This window comes from Eubalaena glacialis, chromosome 3, assembly GCF_028564815.1.
Source record: "Eubalaena glacialis isolate mEubGla1 chromosome 3, mEubGla1.1.hap2.+ XY, whole genome shotgun sequence".
In the NCBI taxonomy this organism is placed as follows: domain Eukaryota; kingdom Metazoa; phylum Chordata; class Mammalia; order Artiodactyla; family Balaenidae; genus Eubalaena; species Eubalaena glacialis.
In genome coordinates this window covers 53,737,938-53,761,545 of record NC_083718.1, presented here as the reverse complement: position 1 = coordinate 53,761,545, position 23,608 = coordinate 53,737,938, and the positions used below count along the sequence as shown (strand labels likewise).

Sequence of the window (23,608 nt, the reverse complement as noted above, 5' to 3'; positions counted from 1 at the left end):
GGACTTAGCACCACTGCATCGCCTTTGATAGTGAGTTTTCATTTGTTGTTAATGAGAATTTGATTTTGAGCCTTTAGGGTTATAATGTCTTTTTTGTTTTTAATCCACAGGTATATCACTTTGAAATTTAGTTGACTTAAGATTTATATTTTTTTGTTGGGGTTTAAAATCAAAATTGGAATATCTGTCTTAGAGATACTATCATAAATTGACACAGTGTAAATATTTTCTTTGGTTACCTTTCATATATTTAATTCTGTGGTTGCATAATTAGTGGGATAAACCTGCAGGTTAGTACTTTCCATCGATACTGTGATTCTTTTTTATTAATCTGTGAGTCTGTTGGGTTTTATCTGATACTTCTTTTTTTTGAGTCAGAACTTTTGACAAAAAGGAATTTTTTATGTAGAATTTTATTTTGCATTGTTTGCTCAGAATATAGTCTTTCCCTATAAGTTGAGTTACTGTAATAATTTAACCTGAATTTTTCCCATCTACTTATATAATATCCAACCAGGGATTTCAGAAATAATAGATACCTAAGTTATTTTCTTAAATACTAGCCGCATTCAGAGACAGTTGTATTTTATATCATATGTTCCCATAGATTTCCTTTTTCTTCAGATGGTAGATACCTGGATGATTCTTGGGTTAATGCTCCAACCTCCAAATCTTCTAAATCACGAAAAGAGAAATCTCGTAGTCCTCTCAGAGCTACCACCCTGGAGAGTAACGTAAAGAAAATTAATCGTGTGGAATTTCGTGAACCTTTGGTTTCTTACAGGTTAGTGTTTTTTTGTTTGTTTGTTTTGTTTTTGTTTTTTGTTTTTTTTAAATTATCAAATAGAGTTAATCTGTAGTATTTATAGTAAGAGTATAGTTTATTTTCTCAGTTTTTCATAGCACTCTGGATCTAGTATTATTACCTTTTTCATTTTCCAAAAAGGTAAAGCAAAATCTTTTATATTATGAAATGCTGACTTTCTGTTCTTTTACAGATGGAATATTTGGGGAGAAGAAGTAGTAATATTTGCTCCAGACCACTGCCATTGTAATAAATATGTTTCCTACAAATGAATTATTCAGTTTCTTTTATCACCTTCTGTATGAAACATTGCCAGATCTGTTTCTACCCCAGTTCATTCTCCAGCTTATTTAACCCTTCCTCTGTGCTTCCTCTGTTAGAGCACTTTCATGTTGCGTTATATTTTGATTCCATATCTACCCATTACATTAGTTTATCTATGACTGTAAATCTGTCGTATTCTCAAAGCATTATCTTAGTGCCTGTCATTTACTAAGTATTCTAGATATTTTTTCCAACATTTTATTATGAAAATTTTCATATTCATAGAAAAGTTGAAAGAACTGTATAGTGAATATTTAATGAGTGAGTGATTGAAAGACTGTGTGAAATTACATTTTTTTTTTTTTTTGGTGAGTTGTTCTTCCCTTTTTAAGATTGAAACATGGTAGATAACCTACCATTTTATGCTTTATTTTATTCTCTACATGTGCTAATTTTAGACCTGTGAATTGTTGCAGTCTGGTCAAGATAGTGAAAATAATTGAATTTAGTCTTGATCTCTACAGAGAGAAGCTACAGAACTCAGTTCTCAGCCCCCATCTTGTTTAATAGTCAGCCATTCAGAACAGGGTCTAATGTTTTTTGGGTCATGGACCCCAGTGAGAATCTGATGAAAGCTGTGGACTATCTCCTTAGAAAAATGCACACACTCGTGCACTCACGATAGATACAAAATTACCATATTATGCTGTAATAGAGTCATGACTCTAAGAATTTTTGTGGCATTTAGGGTTTTATGCCTATACATGAAACATTTAGATCAGTACTTACAATGGAACCATTAATGTGAACCACACATATGTAATTTAAAGATTTTTAGTAGTCACATACACACACACAAAGATGTTTTGCATTCTTTTTTGTTTTAAATCTTTTAAATCTGGTATGTAATTTACATTATAGCACATCTCAGTTTGGACTAACCACATTCAAGTGCTCAGTTGCCACATGTGGTAAATTCTGCTCTTTCAGACCTTGCAGGTTCAGATGGTTGTTTATCTGCTTTTATAACTTTGTTGGGTAGTTTTTCTTTTTCTTTTCTTTAAAAAAAAATTTATTTATTTATTTATTTATTTTTTGGCTGTGTTGGGTCTTCGTTGCTGCGCACGGGCTTTCTCTAGTTGTGGCGAGCGGGGACTACTCTTCATTGAGGTGCACAGGCTTCTCATTGCGGTGCCTTCTCTTGTTGCGGAGCACGGGCTCTTGGCGCGCAGGTCTCAGTAGTTGCAGCATCCAGGCCCTAGAGGGTGTGGGCTTCAGTAGTTGCAAAGCATGGGCTCAGTAGTTGTGGCGCGCAGGCTCAGTAGTTGCTGTGCGCGGGCTCCAGGGCGTGCGGGCTTCAGTAGTTGTGGCACGCAGGCTCAGTAGTTGTGGCTCACGGGCTCTAGAGTGTAGGAGTAGCTGTGGCACATGGGCTTAGTTGCTCCGCAGCATGTGGGATCTTCCCAGACCATGGATCGAACCCGTGTCCCCTGCATTGGCAGACAGATTCTTAACCACTGCGCCACCAAGGAAGTCCCTGTTGGGTAGTTTTTCATGTATTCTTCCTACTGCTGAGGCTTGTCTTCATTAACCTCCCTTTTAATTAACTGCTCTGTTCCTAAAATATAACTTATTAGAATGATATGTAAAATAAAAATAGTTTGTGAAGGAATACTTTTGCTAGTGTTTTTATGAGTAGAGAACATGGACTTTGTGATATGTACTTTGGCTGTGTCCAGTCTTCTTTGCTTATTCTGGTGTTTCTAGATATGCTTTACATAATTTGAAGCTTCCAGAAAAGTTGTCTGTTTTTCAGAGAGGTTAAACTTTACTAACCACATTTATTTGGAGGAAAATATTTACTGTACTTCCACTTTATTTCTACTCCCAATCTATTTGCTAATTTGGTACATTATTTAGCAGTTATACATATGAAATGTCAGAATTTGAGAACTTTCTTTTCCTAGTTCTTAAGATTTCATGGAGAAGTAAAATGTACATTTTGGTAATAGTGTCCAGTGAATATGCAAAGTCAGATTGTAATCCTGTTTTCTGGGGTTCTTTAGGAAATCTCTCTATGCCTCTTTTGCATATTTCTTATTTTATAATATGCAGATTATGATTTAGATTATTTGCCATAATCTAAACTTTGATACACAGGAGGCATTGAGCATTGAATTTTAATGGTAGTAATGGTAATTTTGTTTTTTTTAACTTACTGGAACTTCTAGGTTTTTGAGGTCTCTAATGTTAGCTTAGAGTTCTCTATTCAGTTTGTATGACTGGTTTTTGTACTCTTTATTCAAAGCTAATTATTTTTTAATAACAGGGAAGTCCATGGTACACCGTCCAACATAAGTCCCAGCCATTTAGAGTCAAAGCATATATATTCTGTGGATGTTAATGAAGAGAAGCCTGAGAGTGGGAACCGGATGATATACAATCAGGAAGATCGGAATATACATTGCTGTGATTTTGAGAGCTCCCAGTCATCTGTCGTCAATGATACAGTTGTTAGATTTTTAAATGATCGACCAACAGTTGATGCATTGCAGAATTCTGAATGTTTGATTAAGATGGCAGCTCCTATGAGAAGTGATGAAGAAAAGCCTAATAGAGCAAAAGGAAATGAGAACACTTTGAAGGCTTCTGTATGTAACGTGGGCCGTGATGTTGATTCAAAAGTGTTACGGTTAACTGATTCTTCTCCGTCTTCTACTAGTACGTGTAATTCCCAAAGATTAGATATCCTAAAGCGGCGACAACATGATGTTAAATTGGAAAAACTCAAGGAGCGGATTAGGAAACAGTGGGAACACTCAGAAGAAACAAATGACCAGGGCCAGAATCTGGGTCATATTGACCATCCAGTAATGGTTGTTAATGTTGATAGCTCAGTGACAGCAAAGGTCAGGAAAGTGGCAACAGCACCACCTGCTCCAACATATAAAGGTTTGTAATCAGTCTTTGTGTCTTTTTCTGTCTTCCTGCCTCCTTGTCTCCCTTTCTCCCTTGGATGTATTTGAGTAGAGAGGACCATCTTTAGAACAGGGTGTGATTCTCAAATCTAATGCCTTAAAACATTAATTCAGGATGCATGCTAAAAATGCAGATTCCTGGATCCTACACTGGATCTAAATCCGAATTTCTGGAGATAGGGTCCAGAATTGGAATTTTTAACAAGTCCCTCGAGGTTCTTATAGTTTGAGAACCACCATATGAACATTTAATAAGTTGAACAAAAGAGAAAATAAAAATTAGTACAACTTTCAGAGAACTGAAAGAATATTGCTCTTATTCTGCCATTGTATTTGGATTGTTATTAGAAATTCTTGCAAAAGTAATGTTTGAAAGATAATTCAGTCAGTGCCAGTTAATACTTGGTTACAGAATATTTTGGCACTGACATTTGGACCCTGTTGTTACCTTAACCTTCGAATTTTGACAGGGGTTTTCTCCATGTTTAAGAAAACAATATTTAAATCGGATTTCCACTGAGAAGATGCTTTTCAGAGAGAATTTCTGTTTTTGGCCCAACTCAAGTTTTTATATATGGTGGTTTTTAGGAGTTTGCATTTTTTTATTCCTGAAACTATTTTCACAGGGTCACCCATATAAAATTTTTAATAAAGAGTTGATTCATTGATGAGGTTACTCTGTGTTAGACTTTTGTCTTAAAATTCCTGCCATTCTGGCCTTTCTTTTGTGGATATTTTTTCAAGTTCAGTTTTTAGTTTGGATAAATGTATGAAGATCAAAATATAGCCAAGATTTGTTTCTTCTGTTAATTTTAACAGAACAAATTTAACTATCTAAAGTTTGAGCAATTAACAGTTTTTTGTGTTGTTTATTATGTTTTGCTAGTGCTATTCATTGTGAATTAGATAAAAGATAGATAATTAGCATTTTATTCTACATAATTTGTGATAAAATTATGGCTAGTTCCCGTAGTAAAATTCTTTCTTATCCTTCTAGTAGTTTGTGTGCCATGTAGTAATAATTGCCCACACTGTTGACAGCGCAGATAGCAAATGGTGGGGTCAGAATGTTCTTGTTGGTTCTGAGATAGTGATTATCCAAACCTTTGGCTATACTTATATCAGACCCATTAAATACATATTGTACCTTTAAGGTTTGTTCATTCTAGAAGTCAAAGTTCTGAAATTCCAAAAGTTATTCCACTAAGGCAAAGTCAAGATGGTTGATATGAATCTATATTTTATTTAATAATTTATAAAAATCTAAAAGTTAAAAAAGAAAACAACCTTAAATAACCAGAGTGAAAATCTTAAGTATAACTTCCTTTGAGTGGTGACTGGATTTCGTGTATTCCTTTTACTTACTAATTTTTAACATGTTAATTTTCATATTAAAATATATTATGAATACAACTTTTGGGAGGCTAACTAATGAAACATAGTATACATTTCAGAAATCGTAACAGAATGTGGTTTCCGGTGTCCTGAGCAGTGGATTTATTTTTTCCAGCGGTGTAGAACTGGTTTTCTGCCAACTTTTTGTCAGTGTAAATTAAAACCCTCTTAATATACTGTATTCTAAAGTGACATTTTAATTTCACTTGTTCAAATACATAATAAATTCACTTGGTTCACAATTCAAAAGATGAAAAGGATGTACATTGAAAAGCTCTATCACTCTGGTGCTCCAACCACCTGGTCCCCTTTCTGGAGGTTACTTGTGTTAACAATTTGTGTATCATTCTAGAGATAATTTTCTCATATACAAATGAGAGAGAGAGGGTGTGTGTGTGTGTTTTCTTTCTCTTTTTATACAGTTGTTAGCATATGAAACCCCTTCTAAACTTTGTTTTTACATTTTTGTGTGTGTATGTTTAAAGTTTGAAGTAGTGAACACAGTGGTGTTTATGTGATTCTTCCTTATACTTAGTGGTTTGCATATCTTTTTCTTTCTGGTTTAAATGCCCAAGAATGTTAAGAGCCTATTTTGGTCATCTGTATTTTATTTAGAGCTTAGTACAGTGTCTTGGACACAAGTAAATGCACAGTATATTTTTTATTCTATTCAATAAATTCAACTAGTAAGAAAAAATGTGCACAAAGAGAATGGAAATAAAAACTGGGGAACAGAAAGAGAAACTGATGTAGATATTGAAAGCTTCTTAAAGTTAACTTGTTAGTAAAGATCAAATATAAAGAAAGGCTCCCATAGAAATAAATGTTTCCTAAAGAGGAGAGAAGAAAAAATGATAGGGTTGAATGTAGAGAGATGGAATGAGGGTGAGAAATGTTGGGAGGGAGGTAGCTTTACAAGGAATTGCCACACTTTCTTGTTACAAACTGTGGTTTGCAATAGACTGAACACTATGTTTATAAACATTTTCCTTATATAGCTATAGGCATAATTGTATGTGCCCAATGCTACAAATGTCAGGTAAAATAAAGCTTATGCTGTTGTTCCTAAGAGCTGAATAGATTATTTTTTATTAGACATGTAATTAGTTTACCAGTACATTTTATCTAACACTTCTAAAGTACTTTTACCAATTTTTGACTCCATTCTTTATATTGATTTAATTTTACAAAATATTTAATGGCGATTCTTTGGTAAGTGGAGCCCATTTGAAAATATAAATCTTTTTACTACTCTGGTTATCATCCACATTTGATACTTTATTATTATTTTTTTTTTTTGCAAAATAACATTCTAAGTTCTGTATGTTTCTTAAAAGAGTAGTGATAAATTTGAAGTAGGAAATTAGAATGATGATTTCTAGGAAATAGCACATGTGTAATGTTTGTTGAGAAATTGAACAGGTATGTTTTAAAGAACTGTTTTCCATACTTTGCATTTTGCCTATGTAGATAGCAGCTTGTCCATTTGTTCAGCCATAGGCAAAATCAGACAGATGATAGCAATTAATGCCTGTATTCAAAGAAAAGAAGAATGAGTAGCATTGTCTCTCTTTTAGTCTTGAGAAGGGTAGTTTGTAGCTCTGATATCCATAATTTATGATTGCCATTTATCATTTAATTTAGTACATCTCCATTTCTAGTCTTTTTGAACAAATGTATATTGCTTTGTCTCACTGAAGCTTACTTCTTCCAAACAGTATTTGTTAACATATTATGTGGTAGCTAATGATGCATTCCTCTTTTAAAAGCTTATAAACCTTTTCAACATCATTAGTTATTAGGGTTACATAAATCAAAACCACGGTGAGATACCATTTCACACCTACTAGGGTGGCTATAATAAAAAAGACTGACAATAACACGTGTTGGTGAGGATATGGAGAAATTGGAACCCTCATACATTGCTAGTGAGAATGTAAAATGGTGCAGCTGCTTTAGAAAGCAGTTTGGCAGTTTCTCAAAAAGTTCAACATAGAGTTACCATATGACCCAGAAATTCCACTCCTAGGTATAATACCCAAGGGAATTGAAAACATATACATACACACACACACACGCACACGTGCATGAATGTTTATGGCGACATTATTCATAATAGCCAAAAAGTAGAAACAACCCAAAGGTTCATCAGCTGATGAATGGATAAGCAAATGTTGGTATATCTATACAATGGAATATCATTCAATAATAAAAGAAATAAAGCTTCTATATGTGTTATAAGGTGGATGAGCTTTGAAAACAAAATGCTAAGTGAAAGAAGCCAGACACAAAAGGCCACATATTGTGTGATTCTATTTTTATGAAATGTCCAGAACAAGCAAATCCATAAAGATAGAAAATAGATTAGTAGTTGCCGGGGAATAGAGGGAATGGTGTGGGGAGTGACTGCTAATGGGCACAGGGTTACTTTTCAGGGTGATGAAATGCTCTGGAATTAGATAGTGGTGATAGTTGTATAACTTTCTGAATATCCTAAAAACCAGGGAGTTGTACACTTTAAAAGAGTGAATTTTGTAGTTTATTAATTTTATCTCACTTGTAAAAGAATATAACAAACAAAACTTTCAATGCAACTTTAATAAGAATGTTCTGTATTGTTGGTTATATATTAGGCTTCAATCCTTCAGAGACCAAGATTCGAACACCTGATGGGAAAGTGTGGCAGGAGGCTGAGTTTCAAAACATGAGTAGAGAACTGTATCGTGACTTAGCACTTCACTTTGCAGGTGAGTGTAGAGTGTTCCTAGGTTTTGAGTGTTTTATCATGCATACTGTCTAACGTGCAATACTTAAACATAAAATTGTCACCAAACTAAAGATATTTCCCTTTTCTAACTGCATGGTATACTAAAGTAGTGATGATGTCAGTTGTAAGGCTCTTTTAGCCTCTGGGCTCTGCTCCAGGGTTAAAATTAGCATACATAGCTGATGAGGCAGAAACTAGGCTATTTTTAAACTAAGGGTCTTTCTGAGTTGGACTTGTCTGATTTGAAGAAAACATAGTAGAGTCTAGTTGAAGTTTACTTCTACTAGACCTCTGAGATCTTTGAAATGGTCAGTAATTTGGCAGGCAGCAGATAAGATAACTAACATGAAGGCAAAATGCAGGAAGAGAAATGAACATTATAGGAAGGGAATAATGATAGAGGATGGAAGGAGGAACTTATGGAAGATTGGAAGAGGGAAATAGGAAGGTCATACTCATAATGTTACTACTATTGAACACCTTGTATGATTCTGGGCAAGATGCTACTGGGTACTTAGTCTTCTGAATGTTTTACAGTTGAGGAAATGTAGGCCCAAAGAGTAATTTTCCCGAGGTTGCATAAAGTTAAGAATTGAAGCCAAGGTTCAAAACCAAGTCTGTCTGACTCTAAAGCCTGAGATTTTTCTAGTAAGCCCCAGTGGAGATTTTGCTAATAAATATTGTGGCATTAACTGTCCAGTCCAATTTTCCTACTGTTACTGTTGGAACACTATTTTCAGAAATTTTTTCCCATGTGGAAAGGAAATATAATAGTTAAGAGCAAAGATTTTGGAATCAGTTTACAAGGGTTCAAATTCTGGCTCTGCCACATATTAGCTATGTATACTATCTATGTTACATAACCTCTCTTCCTTGGTTTTCTCATCTGTAAAATAGGAATAATAACTATATACTTCATAGAACAGTATCATTATAGACTAGTGGAATGATGTATGTCAAAAAACTCTTAAAGAGGTCTGCGTATTATAGTCTGCCTTCTCTTTTGATATGGTGGGTGAACTCTGCCTGGGCTCCTATCTTAAACAAACCCATCTACTTGTGTTTTATATTCCATTTGCTCTTGTGTATTGAAGGACATTACTTCAGCCTTGTTTTCTTTCTTTTGCATCATCAAGTTTTCCCTCTCTACGAGGTCATGCCCATCAACATACTGTTTGATAACATGCTGTTATCTCAACCATCATAAAAGAACCCCTCTTTTGGCCCTACTCTTTTTAGCAACTACCTTGTTTCTCTTCTTTTACTTACAGCAAAACTTCAGAAAGTTGCCTTATCTTCATTGTCTCCAATTTTTCTCCTCTGTTTTACTCTTGAAACCTTCTGTTCGATTTTTGCTCCTACATGTCTGTGGACTGCTGTTATCAAGATCATCAGTGACTTCCACACTTCCACATTGCTAAATCCAGTGTTTAATTCTCATTTGTCATCCTACTTGATCTCTCAGCATCACTGGACATCACTGATCACTTCTTCCTTGAAATTCTTCAGTTGGCATCTGTCTAGGATACCATAAGTGTTTAGTTTTCCTCCTAAGTCTAGCTGCTCCTTTTTAGTTGTTTTTTTCCTAATCGACTCTCTGATCTCTGAACATCAGCAGGTTCTGGTCTCAGTGCTTGGATCTGTGCTTCTCTTTTCTTTATTTTTCTTTTCTTTTTTTCTTTTTCTTTTCTCTTCTTTTCTCCTCCACCCCTTTCTTTTTCCTTTTTTGTTTTTTAAATTTTTTGTTTATCTATATACAAACTAGGCAAGCTCATCTAGTCTCAGGACTTTAAATATGCTCTGTTGCTGATGATTCCCAAATTTATGTCTCTGGCCAGACTTCTCTGAACTCAGATTGATATCCAGCTGCTAACTCTGCACCTTCCCCTGGATGCATAATAGATTTCTTAAGCTTAATATATCCAAAAATGGAGCTAGCTAACTAACTAAACGGGGTCATGGTACACCCCTTAAACTTATTCCTGTGGTAGCCTCTCCATTTTAGTTAATCTTATCTTTCTAATTGTTCAGGTCCCAAATCTTGAGTCATCCTTGATCACTCTGTTTCTCTCACACCTTATATCTAACATTGTCTGAAATACAACCACTTTCCGCTACCACCTAGGTCTAAGCCCTCCACCATCAGTCTCTTGGTTGGATTACCGCAGTAGCTTTCTAACTGGTTACCCTGCTTCTGCCCTTCTTCTAATGGGTCTGTTTTCATTGCAGCTATGAGAGTAACCTTGTTAAAATTTAATTTAGGTCATATCACTCCTTTGCTCAAAAATTTCTTATCTTATTCTTGAGTAAAACCTGAAGTTCTTACAATGAGCTATAAAGCCCTACATGATCTTGCCCTCGGTTATGTCTCTTGACCCTAGTTCTTACTACTCTTCTCTTTGTTCACTTCATTCACACTGGCTTCCTTGCTGTTTCTTAGACACTAAGTATGCTCCTGCCTCAGGGCCTTTGACTCACATTTACTTCTTCTTTGCCCGGAATGCAGAGCTCTATATGTATTTTAAAGTACATTTATCCAGATCTGTGATTGAGATTAATTTTCAAATTTATATGTTCAGTTTATTTCCCCAGATTGGAATTTAAAAATTAGTGAGTAGTAACTTATGTGTGTGTATGTGAAATACCTTGACAAATTTCACTAGCATAATCATAAAAGGGCCTAATTTAGGAATATTGAGTATTTTATAAAGTTTTACGCTAGAAGGTCATGAATGTCTCAGTTAAGTAGGAATTTTTAAATGAAAAGGAGTCTGTGAAAGTGCTCACCTCTGAGATTCTATAAATGCTATGATCTAGCTTGGAAAGTATTACTGTTGCAGCATCTTCTAGTTTGTGAAAGCAGGGTGAATTTCTCAAGGGTTTCCTGAAAAAGATAACAAAGAATTGGAACCTAACATTGGAGTAATGGTGATCTCTAGACTTTGCTGTAAGAGGACTTGGCATTGTAGCCTTTGGGCCAAAGAAATAGCATCAGTGAAGGTTTCTCTCTCTCTGCCTGAATCATATACTTTATACAGATTTTTCATACTGGGGGGGAGGATGAGTGGGTAGGTAGCAATTGTTATAATATTTGCTATATATGTTTCTGCTTTTCAGATGATAGCTCTATGAAAGAAAAACCTGCTGAAAAAAGTAAAGAGAAGAAAGTGGTCAAGCCAGTACGAAAAGTCCAAAAGGTAGCACAGTTATCAAGTCCAGAATGCAAAACAGGTTGGTTTTCTCTATATCAGGCCCATCCTAAAGTTACATATTAGTGAAATGGCATCTACATGGAAATAAATGTTCTCATTATTCAACACATGCAAAAATTCATTATATTTTATGTATCATTATTTTGTATATGTGTGTTTGATTGAGGTATAATTGACATAGAGTAAGTTAAACATATTTAGAATGTATAGTTTGATAAGTCTTCATGTATGTGTATACTCATCAAACCATATATTCACCATGATGCTGAATAATGCCCCCCTCCTATTTTTTTCTATCATTATTTTTAATAGAAATTAACCAGATTAAAGGTAATGATTTTTATGTAGTGAACTTTTATGTACAAAGGGATGGCTTATGACTGTAGCTAAGTTCCTTCACTCATTCTCGTAAGAGAATAAATGTTGCACAAGAAAAGTCTGGCAGTCCATGCTAGTAGTGGTCAGCCTGGACTCTGAATAAATCAAGAAGGGGGAAAAAGAGAATTCCCTAGTTCCATAGTGATTAACATTTCAGGCTTGATCCAGATTGCCTGGGATTTATAACCTGGCTCTGTCATGTCTAGCTTTGTTCCTTTGGCAAATAAGTTAATTTTGGTATCCTTTGGTTTCCCCATATGTAAATGGGAAAGCAGTAGTTACTTCTCTCATAGGTTGTTGTGAGAACTAAAATAGTTAATACCAAAAGTACTCAATATAGTACCTGACACATGGTAAGCACTCAATTGTTAGGTGTAATTCCACTACTACTGATTATTATTATTTCTAGCTATATTGAAAATGGCTATTTAGTATGTCATATTTAAGTCAATGAGTAATTTGGGTCAAGAGAAAGTGGAGAAAGTTGGGAACTTGTCACTTTCAGTTTGGAGACATTCAAACATTCATTCATTATGCAAATATTTTTGAGCACTTGCTATATGTGAGGCACTGGGGTATTCTAAGCTTAGGCAATACAGTGGTAAGGAGGATGCACATAGCCCCTGCCCTCTTGGAACTTATAATCTTGTCAGGAAAAGAGTAGATATGTAGTTACAGTAAAGAGTAATGAATGTAGGATAGGGAACTTACGAAGTCTTATGGGAACAGGGAATAGGAGTGACGGGGCACTGGTTTCTGACCAGGTGCTTGTTTTTCTGGTCATAGACTAATCAGAAGAGTGGCAAATAACTTACTTTGTGACACCCATTGTTAACTGTAGATGTCATACAAGAATGACCCTGGCTGTATACAAATAAAAAAATAAAATTTTATAGGAACATGAATTATCTGAATGTAAACTACACTAATTCTTACATTAAAAAAATATAACAAAGTATTTTTCATGTAATATTAGTTGTCAGGGGCATAGTTTAAAGTGAAGCACTGGGACCACTATAACTTACAAATACTGATCTTGGATTGTATTTATCCAGTTTTGTGGTGGGCTAATTCCCATGTGTGTACTGTGGCAGTGACCAAGACAGAGAGTCATTAAACTGTATTAAAGCTGTATTAAGAGTTTATCTATAGTGAAAGTCCTCTTTTTCTACCAATGACTGCATGAGACTCTTCCAGAAAGCCAGAATTCAGAAATAACCACCCAGCATATTTGGAAGCCAACATTTATAAATAGCTACCCAGTATATTCGTGGTTGCTTGCTCTTGATTCAGAAAATTAAGCTGAAATTGAAGAGAAGCCTGCTCTCTCATTTTGCTTAAGAACATAAAGTTTCTTTTTTTTTTTGCAAAATGAAACAAAAGTTTATTTTCTGCAATACTTTCTGTAAATTACAAAGGCAAAATGCTAAACTGCAGCATATAACTTTTCAATATTTAACCAGAGCACTTGTAATAAATATGCATCCTGAAACAAGATAAAAGGCTACACTTTGTCAGGCGTCCTACAGAATGTCTCAAGTTGTACACTCCGCAGCATTTCTGTGCAGGGGCGGGAGGGGGTGGTATTTTTTTTAAATTATAAATCAATAAAATAGTATCACAGAAAGCTTGGAAAATAGAAGAAGACAGATTAAAAACCACTGCCCTTACTTAAACAAAGTACTAGTATTATTTTGTGTATTTCCTTACAGTAATTTAAAGATCAGTAGTAGGTGATTGTAGCTGTTGTATCCGTAAAATTTTATCTTTTTCTCTTAGCATCTTACGACAAGAACATTTCTGTTATTTCTTATAGAAATTGTAATTTGAAGTGGCCACACAGTACTCCTTCTAATAGAAACATAGTTTAACTATCTACCATTCAATATTTAGGTTACTTCTGATATTATAAAAAATTATACAGTGAACATTTTCATTTATTTTTTTTCTTTCTGTTGGATACATTTCTATTACTTGGATTATTTGATCAAGGAAAATGAGCACTTTGACATATAATACTATTTTTTCTTTTTTTTAGAGAAACTATATCCATTGATATTTCAACAAGCATGGTATAAGTATGATTTTTATAAGAGTGATTTTTATTGTAATTTTACCAGCTTTGGCTATGAATATAAAAGTATTTTCTTCTAATTTAATTAGGTTTAAAGTGCTACTTCATTATTTTCATTTCCATTACATTTCTTATATTGCTTTGCATTTAAACACTTTTACATATTTATTTCAGTTTTTTAAAATGGTTTCTATTTTGTAAATGGTCTTTCACAGCATTTTTTGTTTTTTATGTTACCGTCTGTTTTGAAATAATGGTCTAATGTTAATTTTTTTACAATCTGAAGCTAATAAATGAAAATTTTTTCTCTTGGTAAACAGCTGTATTTATTGAAACATACTTTTATTTTTATGAAGTTTTATAATGAGGGCAATTTAAAGTGTTGATGATATTTGCTTTTTGAATGTCATTGTTTTATGCATTAAAAAGTAGTATGTAGTTTTGTTATATATCTGTAAAATATGTGAAATTCCCTGTAATACCATCCCCTTCAAAGGTAATCACTGTTAACTATTTGTTATATGTTTCCTTAAATTTTTTTTCTATGCTTAGCTTAAGTCATTTGTTCATTCAGCAGACATACATTTTACTATGTGTCAGGTACTGTGCTAGTTTTGGTAAACCAAACACTTACTATAGTTAAGACATATTTTTGTTCTGTGCCAAATTGTTAGATTCAGTGCCCTGGTTCTTGAGGTTTCAGAAATCATTAGTATTTGGTACTTAACTTTCAAAGCATTTTACACTTAGTATTTGAGGTGTGTGGGTGAGTCAAGATTTAAACAAACTGTTCATTAATTTTGGGGACTGAAGTTTAAAAATAAAATTAGATTGTAAACCTTTTGACTTTGGTGTAAGATAAGCAAAAGATTAATTACAAATATGTGTATGGTTGAGTAAGATGTACTTTTTTTTTTTTTACATCTTTATTGGAGTATAATTGCTTTACAGTGCTGTGTTAGCTTCTGCTGTATAACAAAGTGAATCAGCTATATGTATACATATATCCCCATATCACCTCCCTCTTGAACCTCCCCTATCCCACCCCTCTAGGTGGTCACAAAGCACCGAGCTGATCTCCTTGTGCTATACAGCTGCTTCCACTAGCTATCTGTTTTACATTTGGTAGTGTATATATGTCAGTGCTACTCTCTCACTTTGTCCCAGCTTCCCCCCCGGCCCCATGTCCTCAAGTCCATTCTCTACATCTGCATCTTTATTTCCGTCCTGCCCCTAGGTTCATCAGAACCATTTTTTTTTTTTAGATTCCATATTTATGTGTTAGCGTAAGGTGTTTGTTTTTCTCTTTCTGACTTACTTCACTCTGTATAACAGACTTTAGGTCCATCTACCTCACTATAAATAATTCAATTTCATTTCTTTTTATGGCTGAGTAATATTCCATTGTATATATGTAACACATCTTCTTTATCCATTCATCTGTCGATGGACACTTAGGTTGCTTCCATGTCCTGGCTGTTGTAAATAGAGCTGCAGTGAACATTGTGGTACATGACTCTTTTCGAATTATGGTTTTCTCAGGCTATATGCCCAGTAGTGGGATTGCTGTGTCGTATGATAGTTCTATTTTTAGTTTTTTAAGGAACCTCCATACTGTTCTCCACAGTGGCTATATCAATTTACATTCCCACCAACAGTGCAAGAGGGTTCCCTTTTCTCCACACCCTCTCCAGCATTTATTGTTTGGAGATTTTTTAAGATGTACTTCTGAGAGCTAAAATTTAAGTTGCAAATTCAATCCAATATATATATATATTTGTTTTTTTTTTTTTTTTTTAGGTAGCAGTCATCTGATAAGTACATCTTCTTGGCGAGATGGACAAAAATTAGTAAAGAAAATTCTGGGACCTGCACCTAGAATAGAGCAAAAAGAGCGAAGAATAGCATCAAGTGACAGAAGTGGAAGAGAAAGAACTACTAAATCTGGTGAGTAATTAAATTAGTAAATTAAATTACTCAACCATTAAAATTGTTGAGCAAAGCAATTAAAAGTTGCTTGTGTAAGTACTTTGAGAGGTGAAAATACTCTTTTAAGAATGCTCTTAAGACTTTGCATTATAATTGTGAATGTAGCTCAAAAAAGAAGAAATTAGGCTTGTCTGTGGATAATTTCCATATATACATGTTATGATGATCTTTATTAAGAATTCTGTTTGTGTTATATTAATTACATTTAGCTGTCATTATGAATAAATAGCAAAGCATCATGTAATCAAATCTTGTTAGACCTTTAGGGACCTTTAGAGAATCAAGTCCAATCTGTCTTATCTCCACAGACATAAACACAAGTAGACATTCACAAGGTTGGATTTTTTTGTTGTTGTTTGACAGATTAGGAAACAGGCCCTGAGAGAGAAGTGAGTTTTCTCAAGGGTATACAGTCAGTGGGTGACAAAATTTGATCTAGATCCACAAGTCTTTAGTTTGACCCTCAAGTCCATTGCTGTTTTCTTTTTGAAACATCTTGAGTGCCATTTGAAATAACCAGTTACTTTTTCACTAATGAACACTAATTTTGGGAAATGAAATATAAATACCTACAAGCCCGCTTTCCTTTTCAATGGCAAAAATTTGCCTGAATTTGAGCTTCTGGAATGGATTCAGTAAGAGATGCAATTTGGTATATAGAAGTCAATATGTATTTTGTGTTTGTTCCTCTTCACTTTCATCTAGCTTATAAATAAACTCACACCGTCCTTAGCCTAAAATTAAGCCACATCAACAAACATTCAGATGATAAAATGATTGTTTTTCCATATATTTAATTTTTTCTGTTATTCATTGGAGAGTTGTGGCAGCCTATAACATTGTCAGTTTTTTAACAACTATTTGAGGGTTTGGTGAGGGAGAGAGATAGTAACATTAAATATGCATATGGGAGAGAAATAGTAATTATTCATATAGTTAAATATTCATATCAACAGCAAGATATGTCCTTATTTCAGAAATATTAAAAGATGCACTTTTTTTTTAAAAGGCTTTTAAAAAAATTATTTATTTATTTATTCTTGGCCGTGTTGGGTCTTCGTTTCTGTGCGAGGGCTTTCTCTAGTTGCGGCAAGCGGGGGCCACTCTTCATCGCGGTGCGCGAGCCTCTCACTATTGGGGCCTCTCGTTGGCGGAGCACAGGCTCCAGACGCGCAGGCTCAGTAGTTGTGGCTCACGGGCCTGGCTGCTCCGCGGCATGTGGGATCTTCCCAGACCAGGGCTTGAACCCGTGTCCCCTGCATTGGCAGGCAGATTCTCAACCACTGCGCCACCAGGGAAGCCCAAAAGATGCACTTTTTAAAAATGCCGAGGGGGCTTCCCTGGTGGCGCAGTGGTTGGGGGGTCCGCCTGCCGTTGCGAGGGACACGGGTTCGAGCCCTGGTCCCGGAGGATCCCGCGTGCCGCGGAGCGGCTGGGCCCGTGGGCCACGGTTGCTGGGCCTGCGCGTCTGGAGCCTGTGCTCCGCAGCAGGGGGGGCCGCGGTGGTGAGAGGCCCGCGCGCTGCGGTGAAGAGTGGCCCCCGCTTGCCGCGGCTGGAGAGGGCCCTCGCACAGAAGCGGGGACCCAGCACAGCCATAAATAAATAAAATAAATAAATAAATAAAATTTTAAAAAATGCCGAGGAAGTATAGTTTCTAAGAGTATTGAAATTCTTCTCTTACTGTTTTTCTTTCCTTCTAAAATATTCCTTAGGAGACTTTATAGGATATTTGAATTTGAGTTTAAGATACAGCGAAATTCCTAATTTTCTCCTTAGTGTGATAAATCTTAGGAATGAATATAGAATTTTAATACATCACTAACAGTTCATACTTTGTAGGCGGTCATATTGGAAGAGCAGAATCGGATCCCAGATTGGATGTTTCACATAGACATCTTCCACGAAACTCAGAACGTTCAAGAAGTAGAGCTCGGTCAGAAAATAATGTAAAGAAATTAGTTCCATCTCTTCCAGATAATAAACAGGAGGAAAATGCTGCCTTAAATAAGGACTTTTTACCTGTTGAAATTCGTGGAATTCTTGATGACCTACAGCTGGATTCAGCAGCTCAGGCTGCAAGGCAAGAGACAGGAGAGTTACAGAATCAGAAGCCATCAGCATCAATACAAGCTCCTAGGAGTCATAGCCCAATAAAAAGAAAACCTGACAAAATAACAGCTAATGAAGATCCCCCTGTCATTTCCAAAAAGCGTCACTATGATACAGATGAGGTACGACAGTACATTGTTAGACAGCAGGAGGAAAGGAAGAGGAAGCAAAATGAGGAGAAGAAGGCTCAAAAGGAGGCCACGGAACAGAAGAACAAACGATTACAGGAGCTCTACCGGAAACAGAAAGAAGCCTTTACTAAAGTGAAAAATGTGCCTCCTTCTGAGCCATCAGCAAATAGGCGACTGCAGGAAACTTACTCCAAATTGCTTCTAGAAAAGTCATTGCTTGAAGAGCCAACTCATCAACATATGCAGGAAACACAGGTAATAGTAGTGACAGAAATACAAAGGGAAGTAATTCACAGTTAGGAAAAACTTACTTGCTATACTATTTAAAAATTACTCACCATTCCTAATATTCAGACATATGCTCAGACAGTATTTATAATAATGATGGCCTTTCATGAAGTTTATTCTAGATAAATACGATTGAAAATAAGTGCTCAGTTAGTTTCCTAGAGTGATTGTTACTGATCTGTCTCATCACTGCTGTTAGTTATATCCTTGCCTAGTTTTTACTGTATTACTGAGCAAAGTTAGACTGTATTAATAATGAAAAGCCTAGTTTTGTTATCTGTGTTGAAATTAGAGAATATCCTACTTTAGTGTGCTAATTTTATGACTATTGCTATTGTTTTTAAGGATAAGAATAACATTTGAGTCTGTACCATATACCACATACTGTTTTAAATGTTTTACAGGCTTAAGTTTCAGTAAATTCTCACAACCCTGAGAAGGGTAGGTACTACTAGTATTTCCACTTATTAGGTGAAAAAACTGAGGTTTAGAAAGAGTATTATTTCCTCCGAATTATGCAGTGTGTTAGGTGCCTTTGTTGGATTTCAGGTGTAATTTTGCTGTTAACTGTAATGGCTGCTTTTAAGACAAACTAAATTTGAATTGGTTTTATTTGAGAGAAAAAAGCTCCTGCATTTCGTGATCTTTGTAAAGTTGAAGCAACTTAATATTTATCTTATGTGCTCCTTGAATATATCTTTATGATGGGAGTCAGATAACTTTGATGTCCTTTTTTCTTAGACCAGACCAGGGTATCAGCCATCTGGAGAATCTGACAAAGAGAACAAAGTGCAGGAACGTCCCCCAAGTGCATCTTCCAGTAGTGACATGTCTCTGTCAGAACCTCCACAGCCTCTTGCAAGGTAAAAAGGGGGGAATGAAAGATGATTAAGGTTCTTTCTTTCCACGATATTAGTGTAGTGGTCTATGCTCAGTGAATTTTATTGATTGACCTTCTTGTGAAGAAGAGGTTTATTTAGAAATTGGTTAATATCTTCTGATGGATACTTAAGCATGGTATACATCTGTACTTACTGCATGCTCTATTCTATTGTTCAACTCTTGCCTGTTCTTTAATATCTGGTGTAAATATCAGTTCCTCCTGGGGATCACCTGCAGTTGGAAGCACTCTTGCCTTCTCTGACGTAAACACAGATAAATAAATGTTTGTCGGATAAATGAATCACAGTGAAATTAATATTTTTAAGTATTTGTGTTGAATATTTTTCAAAAGGCATTTCTGTATCCATAACTATTCAAAATTTCTTCATATGACTCTTATATCAACATATCTTACCTCTCAAAAACTATATTTGGATATGCATATGAACACACGGACGAGGACTAAAAAGGGATTTGATTTGAATTCAGATTGGTGAATGAGGGCTATTTTACCTAAAATTAAGAAAAAAAATTTTTTTTTTGCTGTAAAGTGTGCAGTAAAGTAAAAAGAAAAAAATAACAAAAAACTATTTGTCCATGAAAGTTAAGATGATTTTCAGATTACATGGTTATAAGTTATACTTTGAAATAACCGTTTTGGGAATAAAAATCAAGTCACTTAACCAGTTTTGGGTTAATACATATGATCCTCTCGCCCCCTTGCTGCCCCCCTCACCTCCCAAGAGAATAATGATATTGATAAAAATAGCTAACATTTATTGTTTGTTATGTTTCAGGCTCTGATCTAAGTACTTTGCCTATATCATTTTATGTAATCCTTGTAATTCTTCGAGTTCTCTCAGTTAGTTTATGCTTAAAAGCACAGCATTTCTTTTCCTTGCCCTTCATGTTCCATCATTCTGCATTAGCTACCTGGAAAACTCCAAATTACCTATCTGACCTTGAAGACCTTGAAGATCTAGCTCAAAAGTCAATTTCCTTGGCTATCAAGAGTTCATTGTTCCCTATCTATACCCTATTGAACTTTATATATCTTTATATTAGTACTTAACGGCATCGTGTTTAGCTGTTTATTCGTCTCTCATCCCTGCTAGATCTTCTGAAACTGAAGAGTAAGGATTAGGTCATAACTGGATTAAATCTTTCCATTTTTGTGTACTGCTATTCCTCTACCATCAACATAGAGCCTGCCACAAAATTGTCATTCTAAATACTTGAATTTAAAGATCTTGGGTTTTTACTCAGCAGTACCTTTTTATTTATAACTTCCTTTGTATTTCTGTTACTACCAGCTTAATTTGGGCACTAATAACCTCACACCTTGCATTTGTAATAGTCTATATTCTGTGATATAGAATCTATTCACTAGTCTTCCTTTATTCTACTTTCATAGCAGTCATTCAATATACAAGACTGCTACCACATAACCTTCAACCAAACCTTGTATTACATGCCTTTCATTTCCCTTATCACCCTGGTTACCCTCCTCCAGATGATTTTTTTTTAACTTAATTGGTAGGACTTCATACTTATTCATACTAGTTTGGTCTAGGTTGCAGCCTGTCTAAATAACTTTGAATCATAATTCGATAATTTGTTGGGTTAGCCATGCCTCCTAACTTTCTGTCATCTACAAATTTGATAAGCATGTCTTCATGTCATCAATCCAAAAATAATGGACAAGACCAAGGACAAAACCTCATGTTATTTTTTCTAAGGATCTTCTTAATAGTTAACACCAGTCTTTAACCTTTGTATAGTATTCCTTAATATACTATACAAGGGAGGTTGTCTATAATCTGGAAATATAAGTGAATTATATAATGTCATCTAGGACATCTTTATTCTGTTTCTAGCCTTTAAGGATGCCCTATCAATTTTTCTTAGAACTAGATTGTAATAATCTCATTTCTTTAGTATGTTCAATGTTAAACATAACTGTTTGGTGTTTATTAAATATGTGTTGATTAGAGTAATATGATGCCTACAATCTTAAGCATTTCTCTTTTATGTAACATTATTTTTAAAGAGAAAGGTAGAGCTAATATTGTAAAAAATTTTGTCCACAGAGTTTTAAGGGTTATATTGCCTTCTCCTCAATAGTTTAAAAAATGTGTCTTAGTTGAAGAAAGCTGTTTACAAAACAGTATGATAAGATTTCATTTTCGTGAAAATAACATGAAACACAACATACATGTAGAAAAATGTTTAGAAAGATATAATTCTTTTTAAAAAAATTTATTTATTTATTTATTTATGGCTGCATTGGGTCTTCGTTGCTGCGTGCAGGCTTTTCTCTAGTCGTGTCGAGCAGGGGCTGCTCTTTGTTGCAGTGCACGGGCTTCTCATTGCGGTGGCTTCTCGTTGCAGAGCACGGGCTCTAGGCGTGCGGGCTTCAGTAGTTGTGGCATGCAGGCTCAATAGTTGTGGCACACGGGCTTAGTTGCTCTGTGGCATGTGGCATCTTCCTGGACCAGGGCTCAAACCCATGTCCCCTGCATTGGCAGGCGGATTCTTAACCACTGCACCACCAGGGAAGTCCTAGAAAGATATAATGAAATAGTGATAGTGCCTCTTTCTCATTGGTTAGCTATGAGTGATCTTTATCTTTTTTATCCTTTGTCTGTCTGTCTTTTTTTTTTTGCAGTGGCTATGCATTACTCTTATAATCAGAAAAAACAAAACTTAAAAGAAAGGTGGCTTAGTTTTGAGGTCCTGTGTTAACTAACATATTGTAACTTTCCTTTCCAGAAGGGATTTGATGGATCCTACATGGATGCAGCCTGACAGACTGAGTCCACGAGTCCACCATTCTCAACCACAGCCTCTTGTTGGAACAGCTGGAAATTTACTTTCCCATCTCTTGAGTCTAGAGCACGTAGGAATTTTGCATAAGGATTTTGAATCCATTTTACCAACTAGGAAGAATCATAATATGGCTTCAGGGCCATTAACTTTTACACCTCAACCATATCTGACCTCACCAGCTGCTCATCCAGATGCCTTGTTAAAACCTAGTGCTAGCCAATATAAGAGTAAACTGGATCGTATTGAAGCCTTGAAAGCAACAGCTGCTTCTTTGTCCAGCAGGATTGAAAGTGAAGCTAAGAAATTAGCTGGGGCTAACATTAACTATGGGTCAGTATGGAACACTGAGTATGATGTGGAGCAAACACCCCAAGAAGATGGACATTGGACCAAGGCTATAAGTCCACCTGTGAAAGAGGATGCAGAAGATGTTTTCTCTGCTCGAATTCAAAAGATGCTGGGAACCTGTGTATCTCATGCAACTTTTGATGATGATCTTCCTGGTGTAGGCAACCTTAGTGAATTTAAAAAGCTTCCTGAGATGATAAGACCTCATAGTGCCATATCAAGCTTCAGAATGAGATCCCCTGGTCCCAAACCAGAAGGGCTGCTGGCACAGTTGTGTAAGAGGCAGACTGACTCTTCTAGCTCTGATATGCAAGCTTGTTCTCAAGACAAAGCCAAAATGTCTCTTGGTTCCAGCACAGATTCAGTGAGTGAAGGGCCTCTTCTTAGTGAGGGTAGTCTCTCTGAAGAAGAGGGAGGTCAAGATGGACGGTCCCCTTTGAAGTTAGCAGAAATCTTAAAAGAAAAGGAATTTTGTGCTGGAGAAAGAAATGCTTATGAACCCATCAAAGAGTTTCAGAAGGAAGCTGAAAAATTTTTGCCACTCTTTGGGCCCATAGGTGGTACACAAAGCAAAGGACCATGGGAAGAACTGGCAAAGGGAAGTCCACATAGTGTCATTAATATTTTTACAAAATCATATAAATTATATGGAAAAGGTGAGAAAAATAAGTAACCCTTGTAATATTTGTATGTTATCTTAAGATAAATTATTTCATAATTCTGTACAAGATAATACTTAACTATAAATTTTCATCATTCATTACAAGGATAGTAGAGATTTATTATTGTCCAAATTAATCTGAGTTATCTGCAAGCTTCAACTAGAGTATTCTAATTTAATCTTTAAAATTTTAGTTTTTAGCTGTTATTGGCATAAAACAGTGGTTGGTGGTTATAGAAATTTTGGTCTAATTTAGAGAAATTCATAGGTGATGTTCAGGATTGGTATGTATCAAGTGTATACTAGGTTTACTGTGACCAGAGTTATATATTTAGATAGAAAATAAGTATATTTCTTAAAACAGTGATTTGTGTGCGAATCACTGGGAATATAGTGGTCAAGAATTGAGAGGGGCAACTGCAGTAACATTTCTAATGTGGAAACAGATCTATTACTGTTTGTCAAAACTAATTTTGAAAACAGACTTCGAGAGTAGT

The 23,608-nt window shown here is 35.3% G+C and overlaps 1 protein-coding gene across 5 annotated transcripts in view; it reads left to right on the top strand.

Moving 5' to 3' along the window:
* The window catches only part of CEP350 (centrosomal protein 350), a 133,051-nt gene that overhangs the window by 18,287 nt on the left and 91,156 nt on the right, over positions 1 to 23,608 (top strand). For 4 of the 5 annotated variants that reach the window (XM_061183056.1, XM_061183054.1, XM_061183055.1 and 1 more), the window contains 8 exons: positions 625 to 784; positions 3,399 to 4,021; positions 8,076 to 8,189; positions 11,327 to 11,440; positions 15,674 to 15,820; positions 17,703 to 18,358; positions 19,133 to 19,254; positions 22,046 to 23,106. In XM_061183056.1, the coding sequence (XP_061039039.1) occupies positions 625 to 784; positions 3,399 to 4,021; positions 8,076 to 8,189; positions 11,327 to 11,440; positions 15,674 to 15,820; positions 17,703 to 18,358; positions 19,133 to 19,254; positions 22,046 to 23,106 (2,997 nt within the window). Of the gene's footprint in view, positions 1 to 624; positions 785 to 3,398; positions 4,022 to 8,075; positions 8,190 to 11,326; positions 11,441 to 15,673; positions 15,821 to 17,702; positions 18,359 to 19,132; positions 19,255 to 22,045; positions 23,107 to 23,608 lie in introns of those variants that run through there. The other variant, XM_061183057.1, reaches the window with a different exon arrangement.